We start from the raw sequence: 19,920 nt of genomic DNA on the forward strand, positions 1-19,920 counted from the left end.
AACACGCGGGTGTAGCAGAGGGGTGTTAATGCAGCCTGGAGGTTAGTGCACCGGTGCAGGTTACTAAAGACAACGGTACGGCGAAGGAAACGATCAATGCCTTCATTTGTATGCGGTGCACAACCATGCGACAGCTGCTGTAGCATCGCCTCTCTTTGCATGCATTTGTTCCAGACAGGCGTTCAGTTCGCGCCCCCCCCCCCCCATTCGGAAGCTAAATGTCGCCTCCCCGTGTGTACGTGCGGCACTGCACGTAAGTTCAGCATAACATGGACAAGCACGAGGCGCTCGGGTTCCCTCTGGTGGTGATTGGGGCGTACTGCTTCGTGATGCGTGCTCGACGTGATGACGCGCAGATCGGTTAATCCAGTTTCTAACAAGTTGAAGCACAAACCGTTTTCTCGGGAAGAATTAATATATTTAATAATTCATTGTAATTTACTGTCTGATTTTATTTAAATTAATGATAGGGAAATCTGCTATTTAGTTTTTTATTTTTATTTTATTGGTATGTATGTAATACATCGATTGAATCCCTCGCTACAGACAGTCTATTTTAATTATGTATAGTTAGAATTAAAAAATAAACTGAATTATGTATAATTAGTTTAACTGTAACAGCCCCCATCGACTACATATCTATATTAAGAACCCATTCACATAGCGTGACTCTGTTTCCACACCAGGCAAGCTCAAACACTCAGACAATGTGTTAAAAATAGGGATATGAGCCATGCGGTTTGCCGTTGCCACTCACTCAGTCAGTGTCACTGAGACCTGTCATGGCATTTAAATTTAAAGGAAACAAATAATTTTGACATTGTTATTGTCGCTTGTTAGTACTACTAACTGTTTTGTTATTAGTAGTTGTTAATTTTCGTCTGACAACACATTAGCCATCAGCATTCATATCCTGGTGTTTGTACTACACTGGGAGTGAGCTCATGAAGTATTTTCTCCGGGAATGTCGCCACAGACATCCGGTTGACAGGAGATTATTTAACTTTTTTCTCAGATATAAACAATAATCTTCATTTGTGAGCTTTTGTTTGGCTTCGTTTTTACATTGTCATATACAGAAGCTGACACATTAAAGGTAGTCAACTTTGTGAATTCAGATGACCAGTTAAATAATGTTAAACATTCGTTTAATGTATAGACGCACTCCCCAGAAAAAGGCTGTCCACTTATTTTGTTTGTTGACAATTTTTTCTTTAAATGGAAGTAACTGGAGTCAAACGGTCTGCTGAAAGTTCAGTAAAACATACTTTGTCTAGTGGTAAGCGTTTCTGTCTTAGACTCGAATAATTGCATTGTGACGCATCAAATGCCTCACATTTTGCAACGCTTCAGTCAGGATTGACAGTGGAGAGCTGTGTCAAGACGTCGACAGAGAGAACGGATCATACCAGGAACAGGAAGACTGGATTTCGCAATAAAAGTATCACTTTTAAAATGGCGTGCCAGTTAAGTTTTTCCTTCGTTTTCCAATTAAAAGTTTTCTGCACTTAGCCAGGATATTTATTTTTTTGCTCCAGTCGGTTTTTGAAAAGAACAAGAACAAAAACTTTTCCTGCTTACAGGCGGCAAAAGGCGTCGTCTTTGTGCAGAATTTGGGACAAAAAAAGTTGTTTCTGATCATTACCTGAAGGAGAAAAACTTCTCTAACCTCACCTTATAATTCATTTTGAGCCTTACATGTTATTTGGGAAGCCAGTGCAAATCTGAAAAGCTGCTTTAAGAGGCGCGTGTCCATACTGTACGTCCATGCTCTGAACATCCAGAGTGGACTTCTGAACTAGGACAGTTCCCTAAGCATTTTTAGTAAATAGTGACATGAATACTATTTTGGATTTTTATTGTTGTGGCGGGCAAACAGCAAGTAGCATGATTTATTATTCAAAACACAGTCAAGTGTTGCTCTGTGCACACCTGAGTTATTGAGATTTTGTTGGCCTTGTGCTGGATGCAAAGCAAGGTTGCATTGCCATCCAGAGTTTATGGTATCTGAAGTTACCAGGCTTTAACGGCCTACTCAGAATCATGATTTTTATATCATAGTGAAAGTGGAAGAAAGAGTGTGCTCACCAGGTAGGTTCACTTCACAGTAGATACAGAGAAAGGGTAAATTACAAAAAGTAAAAACACAAAAAATCAGAATCTGCTGAATACAAACAGACTATTATTAGAGGATTTTAAACGTGTTTCTCTTCTAAAACCAGGTAGCTGCATTAATGACGAGGTGGACTTTACTAAATGAGATTAAAAAGTTACATAAATGCATACTTAACTTAGATCTCTTTGTAGTTTAAGCCTCATGTCTCTTGGATAATGTGAAAAACATTTATTTAAATATAACAAAACAGATTGCTTAAAACGTCTCACTTTGGAGAATGAGAATAAAACTTGATTTTATTTTGAAATAATTCAAACGGAAGTGGTGTTTTTTGTCTGACTTGACCGTGTAGGAGCGGACTGGGTCCTGTTACAGTTTGAAGTCTAAAATTAGGGAGGCACCCCAACGGCAAATGACGCAAGAAGACTAAAGTGGACAGTCTGCTCGTCTCTGTGTGTCAGTGATAACAGCGCCGGGGACCATGGAGATGTCCCATACTACTTTGCTGTTGTTGATGACATGGGGCGTATTTTTAGCTGTTGTTGTCATCTCTCCGTAACGGCCCCGCTGCGGCGTTCAGTATAAAGGACCGTTTCAAAATGCAGTTGTACAACAGTGCGCTGACACACTACCCGAGGTCGTCTCGCAAAGTTACAATAACTTTGTCGGCCGCGTCCGAGCGCTTGAACGGGACGGCACCGAGTTCCCCCGAGGCGGACAGAACGGGCTTTACGCAGCCAGACGCAACTTCAGCCGTCAGTCGTGATCCGGTGAGAGACGCCGCTTCTTCCGCAAACATGCCTGCCTTGTCGTGTTACGAAGCTGCGTCCATGAGGCCAGTTTACTTCACGTCGACCGCTGAGATATTAATCCGCAGACCCGATGGAGTGGAGAGGTCCGTGCCCGTGCATATCATGAGGGAGTCCAAAACCAAATCACCCTCTCCTCGCCCACATAACGTTGAAAATGTCCTCTGTAATGACTCTGATGTGATGGTGGACTTCATAGATCATCTGAGAAATGGGACGGATGAACTTTTCCCTGATTGTCCTGAACTGGTTGGGAATAACCTCTTCAACAGCAATAACATCAGTGAATCCAGAATAGAAGGATACAAGAGGATGGTGGAAAATGCAGCTGAAGACGATGCAGCTTCTCTGACTAATGCCCCCTTCAGAAGCAATGGATGGGCCTCATTACGTGAAGAGGAGCTGGTTCCACCCAGATCAGCTCAGCGTAAGGGCCTCATAAAGGAAGATTTTAGTGATATGAGCAGCGGCAAAGCTGCTGAAGCATCAGATGAGAGACAGGGGTTTGAGCTCAGCGTTCTGCAGGACTCTCCTCAGCAGAGGAGCCGAGAGAAAGCAGACATCAACGACAAAGTGGCCCGCTACCTGGCTGAAGTGGAGAAGCAAAACAAGTACCTCCAGGAGAGGCACAAGTACAGGTACCACATCATTCCAGATGGCAACTGTCTGTACAGAGCTGTGTGCAAAGCCACATACGGGGACCAGGCGAGACATGGAGAACTGAGGGAGCAGACGGTGCACCACATCGCCGACCACTTGGACGAGTTCAATCCCATCATTGAAGGGGACGTAGGGGAGTTCCTGATCAACGCGGCGCAAGATGGTGCCTGGGCCGGTTACCCCGAGCTCCTCGCCATGAGCCAGATGCTGAACGTCAACATCCACCTCACGACAGGAGGGAGCTTGGAGAGCCCCACTGTCTCCACCATGGTGCACTATCTCGGGGAGGAGGATGCTTCAAAACCAACTATCTGGCTAAGCTGGCTCAGCAACGGTCACTATGACGTCCTCCTGGACCGGTGTCTCCCCAACCCGGAGTATGACGACTGGTGCAGACACTCACAGATGCAAAGGAGACGAGACGAGGAACTTGCAAAGTCCATGGCAGCCTCATTATCCAAGATGTACATAGAGCAAAATGGTTCTGTGTGAAAGAAATGCAGTTCATTGAGAATTCATGGACATACGGTGTGACAGAAGATTGAAGAATGCAGTGGTTGTCTCTGCCTTCTACGGGCTTTAAATTATTTTTTTTATAAGATTTCTACCGTGAACAAGAAGAAGTGCAGTGCACATACTTTGGTTTTTGTATATGCCAGCATTTCCAGATTAGCAGTAGTCGTCTCCAAAAGTGTGTTTGAAAGTGCGTGAGCGTGTTCTTTTTGATAGTTTGGGTTATGTTGACATGAGCGAAATACCTTTGTGGTGTTCAGATACGACTGTGGAGCTGCTCTTGGACTTTGCAGTATTTATTTGCCTTTTCTTGGCAGACCAGTTATTTTTCTATTATGCCTGTGCTTTGTTGGTAATTGCCAAGTATTTTCAGATACAGAGGAAACCTGGTTTGCATTTTTCCACATAGTTTGTCTTTTTTTAGCAACTCTCTATTGCACAAAAGTCCTAAAAGTCAGACTAGTTGAGAGAGTTTGTTCTGTGAGAACAATTCAAGGGTTCATTTACAGTTATTCCAGTTGTTTTTGGGGATTTGACAAGATATTTTAAAATAAAGTTTTGATGAAACATGAGCTGCAATGACTTCATATTTAATTGGCATGCTTGTTGCCTGATAATTTGTCTCTTGTCTACATTTCCACAAATTATAATCCAGTGTCAGTGATGTGTATGAAACTGTTTTGGAATCTATTTGCTGAATAGCATCGTGGTAGGTCAGATGAAATGACATGTGTTGCACTCCGCCTCCGCTCACAAAGTGAAAAGTGATGTTTGGAATTTATTACATGCAGTAACCCTGCAGCTTCTCTTTCAAGTCAGACTGCACTTTTAGTGCAATACACAGAGCAAAAAGAGCTAGTATTACACTGCTTCAAACCTAAGATAGCTTTTTGTTAAATTTATTCTGCTTGATTTCCTCCATACTATAATTTTTAAGGAAAGAAAAGCATATTACGCGCACAAACAATTTGCTCATACTTAAACTTAGAATGAGTTGTGTGTTCCTAAATTGGGACCAAACCTCCCCGGGACAATATATACACACTTACTTGTTTAGTACATCCTGTTTGGCGTTTTACTTTAATGTTCCCTGACCTTGGAAAAATATTTTGATGTGAAATTTCAGTAAAAAAAGATATGTTAAAGTTGATATTGTCTTGGCCCATAACAGATGCCAACATAATTTCTGAATATCCAGTGCTTTCCCTAAAGATACTTACATGTAAAGTACTTCGTCCTTTTAAGCGTTCAATTTTAATACGAAGCACAACCCACTGATTCATGAAGAAAAAGCTGGTATGGGAAATAAAGATACTTTTTCGACATAAACAAGATTCGAGAGGACTTTATAGTAATATATACATATAAATGGAAAAGTAGCTGTAATTTGCTAATAGCTTTTTTGAAACTATTTTCTTACACACGAGCCAGTTCAGCACACGCGTTTGAAACTGTAATTTATGACACAGCTTGTTTGTTTTGGACTTTACCAGAGAGCAAAATATTAGCTGTGGTATTTTCCCCACCCACTTTCTGATCTCTTAACGCCAGACGCACGTTGCTCTCTCTTACCACTAGGGGGCAGGGTAGTCCTCCATATTCTGAGACCAGTTTACTGGCTTGTAAAAGGAATTTATATTTCTTAAACTTATTACAACCTGGCGCGATAGCTGCATTGAATTCAAATTAAGATGGGGCAAACGTGAACATTTGGGGATTATGGGACGGAATAATGGTGGAAATTATTTGAAAGTTTATAATAAAAATGATTTATTAGACTTCGTTAAAAAAAAAACTTCCAGGTTCCCGATTTAGGAGAGTGGAAAATGTACATCATGTGATCCCATGCTAGGTTATGTTCACGTAACATCAGAATTTGCGCAGCTAAACTTTATTATCTTTTTCCCTGAAAGATTTGCAGTGATGACGTAAGGCTGCAGTCGCGCGTAAGGAAAAAAAAAAAAGTTTGTATTTTATTTTTTTTAATGCGGTAGGAGTGATGGTGTACTTCCTCTCAGTGCTCCAGCGGCTCCCGTACGGACCGTAAAGTGGGCTACAGAGAGGGCAGGTGAGGGTGGACCTAGCGGGCTGCTACACCGCAGTACTGGCACGCAGTCAGAGGCAGAGGAGGGAAAGTCACTGACAGACGCTCCCCATCCACTGTGAGCTCCTGGAGGATTCCCACGCACCGAACCTCGACGCCCGGTCCTCGGAAGTTACCGGATACTTTTTACCCGGTGAAGAAGAAGCCGAGCCGGCGGTCGTGTGACTCTGACCTGAGAGGTGGTAACCTACTGGACATGTCGGGACACCGGGTGCAGTTCGCGGACCTTCCTCCGACTGATGTTCCCCTCCGAGGAAGTCCCAAAATTCACAGTAAGGAAATTATTTTAAGCTGCTTACTCTGTGCTGACCTTGATTTCACCAGAATAAGACTAAACAATATGCGAAACTAAGCAAAAACTTAAGCTTGTGAAGTTCTAATTAGCCACATTTAATGTGTGTTTCACTACTTTAACAAATCCCTCTAGAAACGTTTTTCCTTTTAACTTTAATGTGTGCATTATTGCAGCCAAAATGTCTGTAGATGGGACACCTAAGCAGGGGCCAACTGTCAGGAAACCAAGCAATTAACCCCTTGAAATAATAAAAAAAACAAAAAAAACAAAGACTACATTTTGGCATATTTTGCAACGGCAATTGAAAACCTCCTTACACCTATGAAGGCCTTACAATGCAGTTATTAGGGCCCTTCTTATATCTACCCTCTGGCAGAGTTTGGACTGCCTATATTCATTAAGTTTGATTTAGACACTTGTTTATTCAACTAGTACAATAAAGCAACATCTCTGGGTGATAGCACACCTGTCTTCGTCTGGGCACCCCTTGAACCTAGGATTGCCACTGCTCCTAAGCTGTCCACAAATGATGTATGAGTCAAAATACAATAAAGGAGAAAGTCCCATCTGCTCCCGTTTTTTAATTATTGTGCCCTCTTGTGATCCACCCTGCATGGGCATGAATGTTGAGATCCCATTCAGTCCCCATCCTGAAAGGACAGTTGTCCTTTACGTGCTGCTGCTAACTTTATCTCCTCAAGTCACCTCAGCGAGTGTAACACTTCCCATGCTCTAGTTTTAGGAAAGGTGACGCTCACCTTGAGGCGCATTTAGTGGCCACTTCGCTGCACCCCACAGTTCCAAAGTACAGCACTGTATAGAATAAGGTCACATGCAGGGATTTGATCTCGAGTGAATGGTTTAAAGATCTGAGTGCACGTGAGTTGTGTCAGCAGCTGCCTGTGTGCTGCAGTGTGTATACTACAGCATGAGAGACAGAGAAACTGAGCTCATCGCCATGGCGACAGGTTGAGTGACAGAGCACGTGAACAAGGACGCAATGGAAAATTGCCAGTTTGCTGCAAAGACCTCCAGACGGGTGCATCGTGTATAGCACACTCTGGTCTTATGACAGCACGTGGTGATGATTTGTGCCTCTCGCTGTCAGTTTGGACGATTTTTGTGCGCGCTTGTGTGTATTTCGTCATGGCAAGTCTATAAGATGCACGTGGAGAAGTGCTGATGTTGCATGCAGGTTAGGTTCAGATTATATGCAGGGCATGTGTGGAAGGACACAACAGCAGCTTCAGCAGCAGACCACATTTTCTGACTCAGCCCATCCGTTGTTCCTGCTGCTCAGAAGCAGGTGACGGTGGGGTCGGGTTTCTGTCTCTTCTCTTTCCGTCTTCCTGATCTACACATTCCCTCCGTCTATATTCAGCAGGTTTGCATTTTTATCTGGAGTACTCTTTCCTGATTAGTTAGCTTCAATGGTCAACTGCAGCAAAAAAAAAAAAAAGAGTTTCGAGATTAATACTTGAGAATTGCAGAAAAGAGAGAAGGCATGTTAAATAGCATCGGTTCTGTCATACCTGGTCAATTACTCATCTCTGGAATTATGAACAAACTTGTGAAAGGCTGACTCTTGTACTTCAGTTGTTTTAACAGACATGACGGTAACAGACAGACATGTTTTCAGATTTTTCTGCAGTAGTTTGTAATGTGGTCTTGAAGACAAGGTCAAATAGCTAGCCAGTAGTTATTATGGTTGTATGAGGGATATCTGCAAACCACAATGTAATTTATTTGTTCATTTGAGTAGTATGGATTACCTGCAGATGGATCGTTTCTGCTTTGTTCCTTATATCTTTTGCCATGTTTCCATTTTCTATTTAGACTTAAACTGTTTCTTTACTATTCAGCAATGCTACTATTCAGAGACTCTTTCTTGGGTCTTACCATTAGACTCCTTTTGGCAGCAGGAACTTTTCTTATAGTTCCCAACAGTTGGAGAAAATACCTTGTATGTTTGTGTGTTTGCACTGCCGGAATTGAAAACGACTGCTGTTCTTAGTATGCTGTTTCAAGGATTTTTCAGCTCTTTGTCACACATTCCCAGCAAAGTCCTCCCCCAGGTCTCATCATTAGGCGCTTTTGAGTCACAAAAAACTTTTTCATTGTTTTTCAAACTTTTGGAAATCATCCTCAGTATTATAGCCGTGTGAACTCTGTTTTTAGGATCTTTTTGTAGCTCCTACTTCAGGGTGGGTAGTTTCCCAGCACAAGAGGAACCATGAGTGACCCAAGTGTACATTGATTGGTTGAACACATGAATGCAGCTCCGGGAACAGCCATTAAAAATAAAGTGTAAACACTGATAGTGTTAGATGTTCAATCAGCAGCTTTTAACCTTAAAATGGAACAAAGCACGGAGAACTGGGCTCACAGTGTCCGACGGCGTATGTTGCTGTGTGTGTGCACAGAAGTGACGCAATACAAAACCGGCTATTATTCCGCCTCAGCCTTCTTAGTTTTTAGGGGGAGCTCCCTAATGTGTAGTTACCCTCAGACAGTCGCCACATCTGTTTGGTCTAAAAGTGCACACTGAAACTTGCAGAGATCGTAGAGAATAGTTTCTACTCCACTTCAAACATTTGACAGATTTAGTTACTTTTAAGATGAAGATTTTGCGCAATTGGTGATGTAATGATCATTTCAAATACAGCACAGAGTTAAAGGTGTGAAGTGAAGTACGCGCTTCAGATGAGTTGTTAAATTAGGATTTTTCCCCGTAAGCTTCTCACATGTTTTAATTTCAATAAATGCTCAAATCACCCATTATCTCAATTAAAATAAATTGCTGAAATACTAAAAGAAAAAGTTTTTAAAACTGAAAACAGATTTGTGCATGAGAACTTTTCTTCTTTGCTCTCCCATTAATCATCACGCATCTTAGATTTATCTGCTGTCACTGTACATAAAATGTAAATAAATTAGTTTGAAGTCGCTCCAGCTCTAACAACTGTTTACACAAAGATGTTTCTGTATTAATTACTTGTTATTCCAATGATGTTATATAGAATATATCAGCCAGAGGGACCAAAACCAACACTTTTATTTTAAGTCTTTTACTGTGTTTTTCTGTTAATAGTAGGATCTGGGTACTTCCTCCACTACTGCGTCTTTGACAATGGCCCAGTGTGGAGCTGCTCATTCAATGTGAAAACAGTGATACGTCTTTCATTAAGCTGCTTTCCATCCCGGACAGCTGCACTCTGAACCGTGTTGTCCATCATATCAGGTTTCCAGTTAAATTTTTGAAGATTGTATCAACAGTTTCTGGAGAAAAATACGCAGTCGTGATGGGGTGGCTGAATGAGGAGTTTGACTTCTTTGCTCCCACAACTCTGCCAGCTATTTTTGTGAAGCCAGGGTGGAGCAGCACTTTAACACTGAACTCTATCACCAGTTTGATCTTCACATGGTTTACATAAAAGTTCAGTTAGCCAATGTTGTTGTAAGACGTTCTGCATCAACTCAAGTCAGTTGTGCCTGTTTATCCACCAGTACCCGTCACTGCAGTAACGAAGGTCATTGCATGCATGATGATATACCAACAACAGCTGCTCAGGTTCAGCACTGAATCCCATTGTTTGATGTAGCTCGAATGTGTGGAAAGTTACAGTGCAGCCAATGCCGTGTCTGATCTTGCTTTAAGTACGTCACCGTAACAAAATAGGTTTTCTTCAGCACTGATGGGCTCCCGACACCATTAGCTGACTAACACCAAGGTTGGCCACTAACTAACTTTGGTATCTTTGCTCTTGTTAAAACTATTTTGTTGTAGTCCCTTATCATTGTTTCACTCATGATGTCCAGGACAAACGGTAAACATGACCACATGTTATCGTACGCTCGGTCCCTGCGCCATTGCCAGGGGAATATGGCAAATGTTGCTTTGGAATGATAATCACAGAATGTGCTTCTTTACCAGCTCAGGAATGCAGATGGTGTCTGTGCCAGCGTCAGGCTTTAGAAACCAGAGTGGGGGGATGAGGCTGTCTCTGCAGTTTATAATTCTCTGTGAAAACGAATCAAATAGACGTGAAGGTGAGGATGAAGCGTGGCTTTAATTCCCTGAGACACGTTTCTATACATAGTTAACTTGCAACTATTAATGTATTTTTAATTTTTTTTTAGTGAGTCGCTGTTGACTCGGGTTAGGTGTGAAATGCCGTGTCTCGTAGGCTGATCACATTTGATAGCCACTTGAAATGATCCCCCTGGAAATAGCCAAGCCCCTGAGATTTTAAACAGCTGTGGATTAAAAGCATGTCTCTTAAGGGCTCTTAAGTTCCCTGAGAGTGTAAAGCACACAGATTTAAGGGTTTGCCATGGCCTTCTCTGCTCAAGAGTATTAAGCTGTTGTTTTTCCAGCTTTAACCAGGGATGTCTCTCTCAGATACAAGGCGGTAACCTTGACTTAATATCCACTTAGTTTTTTGTTGCCATGATATTATCAATCTGCGTGCAAAAGATTTAGCTGCTAATATATTTTAAGTGTAATTGACATATCAAAATATCTTTCAGGGTCGTTTGATCTCCAGCAATCTAACATTTCATCCATTTTCTGCTGACCTTTTCATGTCTTTCCATCCATGCTGTTCACTACATCCAGCTCTAATGTAACGCACACACACATACAAAAGAAAGTGAAAGCTTCTCTTTGACCTATTCTTAAAACAAACATTGCATCCTACTTCTAGCCTTGTGACATTTTGTTCCATCATCAAGTGTTTGTGAGTAAGGAGGGTTAACATAAAGGTCAGTCTGAAGAAATGAAGTCAAAGGAAGATGTTATTGTGAAAAGACAGGTAGCTTTACAGTCACTGGGACACTGCAAGTTATTGTACAGTAGATGATGACTTGTGGCTAGGACTACTCCTGGGTGAGTCACCATCTCTGTCTCACTGAGTGGCTGTGCATCATGAAACTTTGCACGGCTTATGAATTATCCATCGTCTCCTGACTTCTCTCTCTCTCCAGCAGCGGGATGTTGGTGCTATACGGAGAGGAACCAGATGTTTTGCCTCTTTTTTTATAATCTTTTTATAATTGATTCCCCTTCAGGAGTTCCTTCCTGAAGCGGATGATGGAGTATTTTCTCAAATAAAGCGGTAGAACATCGTGCAGGATGTCAGTGCAGATTTTCACCGCCTCAGACATGAGAAATGGGGAGATAACAAGCGGCGCATCAGCAACAAGTGACACATGGACCTCTCAGCGCGAGGCACTCAAAGATCCTTTTTGGCTGCTGCAGACGAGTGCCTGTAGCCTCCTCAGCATTGTCATTCCCACCACTGCTCTTGTGTCGCCTGTGGAATCAGCTGAGGAGTAAACAAACACGTCTATCTTTTTTATAGTCGTCTTAAGTCTGGAAGGATCTAAGGCCTGATAACACACAGATGGGAATGTACACAGTTAAAATGATGACTCCCAACGGGAACCACAGCTCTCCACACAGTTGTCATTCATCCACCCTGAGCAGTGCTTTTGAAATATCTGCTCTTCTTTATTGGTGATTAGAGACAGTCTGGTTGTATTTCTGTGCTGCTGGGATGCAGGATTTAATAACATTCTCTGCATGCTCTCTCCAAGCACTAATGATGCATGATACCAGGCCTGATGGCGTTTTTTTTTTTTTAAAAGGAGCAACGGGAAGAAAAATTGATTTGGACACAGATGAGTGAGAAGTCAAATAGTCTCTCCTTTGATGTTGCAGCGAGGTCATGTTCAAAGGAAAATATCACATAGGTATGTGGGGGAGAAAATGAGGCAGTGTTTATAAGACTGGGCCCTTCGTATTAAGCGTGTGTCTGTATGTACAAATGTGTGTGCTTGTGTGCTTGTGCGTGTGTGTGTGGGTGGGTGGGAGATTAGGTGGTTTCTGATAATTAGGCTTATCTTAGGCTGATCTTTAAACTTCATGCTGACGACATTGAGTCTTTTCACCAACTGTGATTTTAATGACTGCAAATCAATCAAAAGATCTGGGTCACTAGAGGTCAGCCTAGACACACACACACACACACTTGGACAAAAGAAGTTCGGCATCTGCAGTCCTCGTTGTTGTTTCAGTGAAAGACGGAGCAGCCTGGTTCTTTAAAAGACTTGTACACATTTCACTTTCTTGAAGTAACTTTATTATTTTGTCAAAAATATATTTGAAGCTGCAGCCAAGAGCTGGTTAGCATAGCTTAACAAAAAACTGGAAACTAAGGGAACCAGCCAGTAAAATCAACTAGCCACAAGCCAACAAGCCAAAGTATAAATGTTGTAAAAAGCAGTTCCTTTACTGGCCACTTGGGGCAGGCTATGTTAAAATGCACAACTTTACAGCGGAAATAAATATGTTTACAGGCTGGTACAAAAACAGATTTAGTCTGTATAGTCCCTCTGTGTGTTGGGTGAGTCTTTATAGAGCTCACTTTAAAATATATTAAGGCTTAAATGCATAATTAAGTACGTTGCCACTTCATGTGGCAGGTGGGTGCCTTCAGAAGCAGCTAGCTGTCTACCGAGGTGTCACTTGCCCGCCTCAGCTTCACCTTTTGATTAGTTGGGAGGTAGGTGAAGTCAGGCACAGCCATGATCGCAGCCAGAGTCACCATGTTGAGCTTGAAACAGTCCTTCAGGAAACTTAAGGGTGACGTCACAGAGATTTTATCCATCTTCTTATACAGTCCATATTCCAAATGCAATCAGGCTTTCAGTGTGAAACTGAACAAATATATCCAAAATGACAAATTCATTACATTTTCATTTAAATAAATCTCTGTTAAGTCGCCGCCTATTGCCAAACAAACTAAAGCATATGGCTTTGTAGTATTACAGTGTTTGCTGTAAATATTTTCATCATTACAAACCGGGAGTCTGTGCCGACATTCATGGAAAAAAAATGCTGCAGTAAGTTATTGCTAATGTTATCTCTATATCTCTCTAAACAGATATCTGGATATGAGTGCTGAATGCAGAATTATCATCAGACGGGCAGCTGATGGTATCAGAGTTTGCTGCTAATGCAGTCTGAACATTTTTTATAGCCGCAGCTTCATATTAAAAACATTTAACTGGCAAAACCCAAAGTTGACTTTATTTATGATGTAATCACAAGAAATACACTGCATTATGTCTGTGAGATTAACAGTTACAGCTACTGTTCATCAAAAATACATTTACCGAACGAGGCAATAGTCCTCGTTTTGTATTTTTTGGCTAAAGTATAGTTGAAATATTAGAATAAGAAGGAGCAGCCACAGTGAGCTGTTAGATGAACAGCTGCAGGACAAGATTTCCACGACTTGTGGAATTAAACCACATTTGTTGTTGCCAAATCAACCAGGACTGAGATGATCTTTAAGTTGTGTATAATGTGTATAACCCCTGGAGCAGCTGTCTGGATGTGTTTGATGTGTCGTGTTAATTAATCATGTTTGACATCCAATAGTATTTTGTAGAAAGTATATGCTGACAAGATATACAATCCTTGCAAATGAAGACACCTAAGACAGAGATTTTAATAGAACTGATAGAGGTCGAAGAGAAACAAGTCTGAAAACAACTCCTCGGAAATACTGTATTTGATAAGCCCCTCCTGATGACATGTAATTAATGCTCAGTTAGCTAAAAACAAGCCATCTGACACCACTCATTTAACATTCCAAACATTTTGCTTCAGCATCTAATTTGATAACTTAGCTTGTGGATGGGAAAAGAATCCACTCCCAGTCAATAACCACAAGCCGCTCCTGTCAGTGTGATAAATGGGCGGTTTAGCGCGAGGATACGAGTGGGTGTTTATAAGTGGATGGGACGCCACTGATTGGGTGCGGTCGCGACAAGGGGCTGTGGGAGGAAAACATACATCTAGAAAGTGCTGAGAAGTCCTGTGATGACCCTTTAGCACACTTTAGCAGCTACTTTTCTTTCTAGAACTGATGGAAAAACACCTTCAACTGCAGCCAATTATGCCTTCCGGCTGGTCGCAACTTCTATTTTCATTCTATTTTCCTTTTTTAATAAGAGAATATAATGATTGGCAGGATAGCCGGCAACCTATTGCTTTATCAGCAAGCATTTTTTATAAAACGTTATCAGCAACATTCCCTATGTGAGAATGAGGAAATGAATATAGTGTAATTTTGTTTGGCTTCCTTTCACTTCCTGTGATTTTTCAGGTCACGTTAGGCTAATCCACTTTACTCCCTGGAAAGTCTATGAAATACCAGCATGCCAATAAGTGTGGTGCTGGCATCAGCAAATGGCTGCTGATCCTTTGATCCCAACACTAATCTGAAGACAAAGGATTTTTCTTTAATTAGGGCCCTTCTTTTATATTGAACCACCAACCACATTTAAACCTACCCATTCTCTATGTTTGGTCAAGCTTCTCGGAATGAAAAATGAATAAGGTACTTATACCAAAATTTGGTTCTATCTAATTTCCTTTTCAGAATTGTTACAAATCATAATGGAGTTTATTCTTTATCCTAATTGATAACTGTGACGATGTAGTTCCCAAGCTGCTTCAGCAGACAAAAGACTCTGATGTCTAACAATCAAATATGATGTACAGCTACTCTGTTATCGCATGCGAAGCTGAACGCCGTGGCGATGCGGACTTGGCTGTCGGGAGCCGCTGCAAAGGCCAGCGGTTGTGTAAGAGATTTAATGGCAGTGGCTGGGAGTCTAAAGAGGGGGGCGGCAATCATCAGACCTTTTGGCAAGGTTAGCAAAGCCCTTTACTCTCTGCTTCTCCGATTCAATCACTCTGTTAGTCAGCTTAAATAAATAATACTCTGTTGCTCCCAACCTCCAGACGCTATACTGTATAATCTCTGAAATCTTTTAATAATCTTCTCCTCTCATTTATAGTTCATATGCTACCCATAATATTTGAGCACAATGCATTAAACAATAGCCTGATGATACTTTTGATGACACAGTTTATTAAGTAGGATTAAATCAGGCTTGGGATGTGTGTGAATGGACTAACCACTTAGGCTTATGGGGATTTCAAACCTTCTTCTTTGGCTTCATGTCCCAGCACTGACAGAAGAAACTTTGTTGGTGTGTTTGATCCCTGCTGTGTCAGTGATAGAGTAGTTCACTCAGTCTGTGTTGTTAGGATGTGAGTCAGCCTATCTGTACTTTTTGGACCACCTGAATGGATTACTCAGCGTTTTTAAAATGTAACCAAGTGTTGCGCACTTCTCTTTGTTCTTACATACATTTCTTGAGAAAAGAAGGCATCTGTAAGGCATCTGTTTCTGTTGTATGTTTGTTTTATCCTACTGCCCAACTCAGTTTTTATGTAAGTCAGAGGACACTGACTATTAATAATAATTTTTAGTGATGCTTTATCTTAAAGCTGCACTGATCAATATTTTCATTATGAAAGGGAGAAAAAAAATATTGTGTGTATGCAACAGTTTGCTACCATGTTTGCCTCAATAACTTCATAATTTATAAGAGTATATTATTTTAGTGTGATTGCAATATCCAGTTGACATGGATTAACACTTTAACTTTATATATATGTATATACATGTTGTCAACTTAAGTAATGATATGACATGTCTCAAAATATCCACTTAATCTCAAACTGTGTTTATGGGAAGCTTTATTAGTGTCGCTTATTACCCAGTGTGCCTTGTTTTATGGTTATCTTCATGGCAGTTCTGCTTTCTTCAGATACTCTGTGTTATTTCTGAGTCACTAAGAGTAACACAGAGTTTACCTTTACATTTGTTCTAACAATTGATGACAACAGGTATTAACTGCGCTGTAAAAACTGTGAGGATTATGTGGTATATGAAAAACTGGTCGTTTCAAAGTGAGAGTATAAATGTTACCATAAAGCAATGCTGTTCCGAACATATATGACGAAACAGATTAAAACCAAATTACTTTTATCAGCTCATCAAGTTAAAGCAGTTTTACAGTACAACAAAGTGTTTTACGGTGTGCTCACAGCTGCTAGTTACCATTATGACCCCACAGCTGCTTGTTATCACTGTCTGCTACTTTTAAGAGTGGGCAGTCACTGAGATGAGGAAAAGTTAGTTCAAACTTTCAAATGACCTTCAAGACCTCAAAGTCCCTCAAATCTTGAGTCACAGAGCCCCAGCTCCTGCCTCAGAACTTGACACTGAATGGCGCCCAGGAGTTTTAATATCATGGGGATTGTGGGTGCTCCTGACTGATAGAGGTTTGGGGTTACTCTTTGATGTTCTTTGTGCTTCTTAATGAGGATCAGACTCTGGGGTTTTTGGCCAAAGTCCCCCCCCCCCCCCCCCCCCGTCTTCCACTTGGAGCACTGCAGCAGCAGATATTGAAGAACCAGTAGTACCTCAGGAGAGGAGGATTTCCCCCCTCTTCTTCTCATCCCCTCCATACATTTCTCCCTCTCGCCTTGCTTCCCCTCTTTCTTTAATCAGCCTCTCCGGCACGCACAGCGTCTCTCCGTCTCAGAGTGAGTTCATCATTTCATTAAGGAGGCCTTGGCCCAGATGAATCATCCCTCTGAAGTCCTTTCATCAGCACCTTGGCGTAGCCGGAGGTGTGGTTAGAAAGACCCGAGTGCGACACAGCACAGGAAGCACACCCAAAGGGGGTCCAACTCAGTCTTGACTGGATACTAACACTGAAACATGTGTGTACACAAGCCTGTACCAGACAGAGGGTCAGGGCAGATGTCAGACAAGCAGTGGGTCCTAACTAACCTTTGGCCCAGGTTCTTAAAGCGAAGGGCAATCTAAAACATGTGTGCCAGTGCTCCGCTTACTTGCTTTTCCTGTTGAAAAGACACATTTGATGAATTAACTCTGAGAAACAAAGACTCACTGTAGTGTCATTGCCCTTTAGAACATACGGAAGTTGTAGCAGGGTCTTGGAGGACATGAGTGACTTCTGTCAAGTGAGACCTTTTACTCTTGTTGGTTGTGAAGGAGTTCACTTCAAAATGACACTTAGAGACCCTGTCTTTGTCTCAAACTGGGTCTACAATTTAGTAGATAAATGCCACATGTTGGAGCATGAGACAACACTCATCCTAAAGTACAGTTTCCCATTGCCTGGGCTGTCACCAATCTCCTGGAGCTATTTCTTATGCAGTTTATTACTATTAGCCTCAAGTCAAGGCTATTTCTAGCTCAGTGACCGGACTGTTAATTCCGATTATGGCCATAGAAGAAAGCCATAAAGCTCAGAAGCCATTATTCATGTAGCATTTCAGCCGTAGCATTATGACGAGAAGTGAAGCCAAAGAATCTGTATCTTGTGTCTTCAGACCGGACCCTCTATATCTCACATGACTGGTCCAGCCCCTCTTGTCCGTCCTCCATTCAGTTTTACATCCTCAGCCCTATAAACCTATCCCAAACTTCACATTTAATCCCCTAATGTGCCCTTCTTTGTATCTTCACCACTTTTCTGTCTCTCTGCATCAGATGTTTATCTCTGTCCTGCCTTTGCCCGAGCTCAGTCCATGCTGTTGGTTCAGCAGATCTCTGCTGCTGACTGGAGCCTTGTGTGTTTTTTGTGTATAGCCGTGCATGTGTGCCTCCGTTGGAGGACTTCCTGTCGTGTTGTGACATGGATGCTGGTGTTTGCTGTCACTGCAGTTCGCGTGTTGTTTTTTCCTCACAGTTGCGTGTTCGCTACAGAAACTTTTGGGAGCTGCACCCACACTCATTGAACCGTAAACCCTCATTATCTATCATTTTCCTTGAACTCCAACCCTCGTTGTCTTCCAACACACATTTCTACAAATATCTGTGGATCTTCACTACAGTTGGTTCAGCAAATTGTCTAAAATTAGTTTATTCTGTTCTGTATCAAGACTTCGAGGTGCAGAAAATCCAAAGACATGATTTTACTCCAGACGTTTAATACTTAAGAACACTGACGCTGGCGACAGTAGGTTGTCTATTGATACATCTGTATATCTGTATGGCCGTACATCCGTTTTCTTGTGATGTGACACATCAAGAAAGCCAAAATGTATTCAAATGACTCTCATACTGGTAGGTGTCAGTAGTCATTTTTAGATTATGTTTATATGGTATTTACTGTAAATTTATGTACATATACAACTACCCCCCCTCTAAGTTTACACTTGAGTCTTACAGTCTATATTTTTATTTTATTTCTCTTGGTGTACATTAAACTTATATTGCTTACCTTGTGTGCAAACTACTGTTTACTGTAGTATTTTTTTTACTACTGGCTGCAGGTACAACAATACATTTCACTGTGCATTGTACTATGTATAACTGTGCATGTGACAAATAAAACCTATCTATCTATCTATCTATCTATCTATCTATTGGTCAGATGAGATGAAGCAAATTGAGAAGAGCCTTCTTTGTCCTCTTTGAATGTCATTACTTTGTTTACTTTTATCACTTCTCTTGCACTGATTTGTTAAACTGAACAGCCAATCAGAAAGATCTCTTGGACCAACTTGTTCCCTGATTCGTCGCCTGAAAAGCGGTCTACAGTGGTCTGTTTAGTGCCACCCGCGAGGGACGCACCACGACCCTCTCACTCCAAGCCACTGAGGTCTCTTGACTACATGGTCACTGTCACTTGTTTTAAATGCATAACTTAGAGTTTGAAAAGGCATTCACCTTCCATCCAAGCACTTGGCCAGATCTCCTGCTGTTGCAGGGGAAGAGGGCAGGATGCTAAACAAGGAATGAAAGAAATTAAATGTCAGCGAAGGTCTGTAGAGATCTTTGTGCTGCTGGCTAGACTAATCCGTCTTGCCTCTGCAGACATAGGTTATAAAGATTCTGGGATTAAACTGAGCATTGAAGTGAATTACTGATTTTAATAGACCTTGTTAAATGGTGAAACTAAATTCATAAATGATGAGGTCATACTTTAAATAAATCTATGTTTTATACAAGAGTCTCTCTTGAGTTATAGATTTTCCCCTCTATAAAATTCCCACGATGTGTTCCACATAATTCACCTCGGTCTGATTTACAACTTGTGATATAATTTAAAAGACTGATGCATTTCTGATGTTGAGTGAAATGATATTCACCAGTGAAAGTATGCAAAATTATGGGGCTGATAATTGTCCATTTGAAAGCCGTCAACTTGATTTAGAGACTCACGCCATGAAAACCTCTAATGAAAATCTACTTTCTTGGCGTGCATGTTTACCGCAGCGTCATGCACACATGCATGCCCCCCACCCCCAGGGAGCGCTTAGACGAGTGACATTTTCACATGTGAAAGGTCACAAAAGAGATAGGCCTTGTGAGCATAAATTTAGCTACTCTACAGCTGCGATGGCGGAGAGGGAGTCATCAGCATAAAACATTACTTACTTCAGGTTGAGAAACCTCCAGAGTAACTGTGCAGGAATTTATGCTTGACTACTTGAAGCCTCATATAATTCGGCGAGTGA

The 19,920-nt window shown here is 41.5% G+C and overlaps 2 protein-coding genes across 2 annotated transcripts in view; both read left to right on the plus strand.

Moving 5' to 3' along the window:
- Nucleotides 1-1,944: 1,944 nt before the first annotated feature.
- Nucleotides 1,945-4,670, plus strand: otud1 (OTU deubiquitinase 1). Its single transcript, XM_084565664.1, has one exon. It carries the CDS (start codon nt 2,716-2,718, stop codon nt 4,075-4,077), a length of 1,362 nt encoding a protein of 453 aa, XP_084421790.1. The 5' UTR covers nt 1,945-2,715; the 3' UTR covers nt 4,078-4,670.
- Nucleotides 4,671-6,069: 1,399 nt separating this feature from the next.
- The window catches only part of kiaa1217 (KIAA1217 ortholog), a gene marked incomplete at its 5' end in the record, with an annotated part of 103,451 nt that continues 89,600 nt past the window's right edge, over nt 6,070-19,920 (plus strand). The window contains one exon of the mRNA XM_084566257.1: nt 6,070-6,474. Coding sequence (XP_084422383.1) covers nt 6,399-6,474 — 76 coding nt within the window. The remainder of the gene's footprint in view (nt 6,475-19,920) is intronic.

This window comes from Chelon labrosus, assembly GCF_963514085.1.
Source record: "Chelon labrosus genome assembly, chromosome: 18".
Taxonomy (NCBI): domain Eukaryota; kingdom Metazoa; phylum Chordata; class Actinopteri; order Mugiliformes; family Mugilidae; genus Chelon; species Chelon labrosus.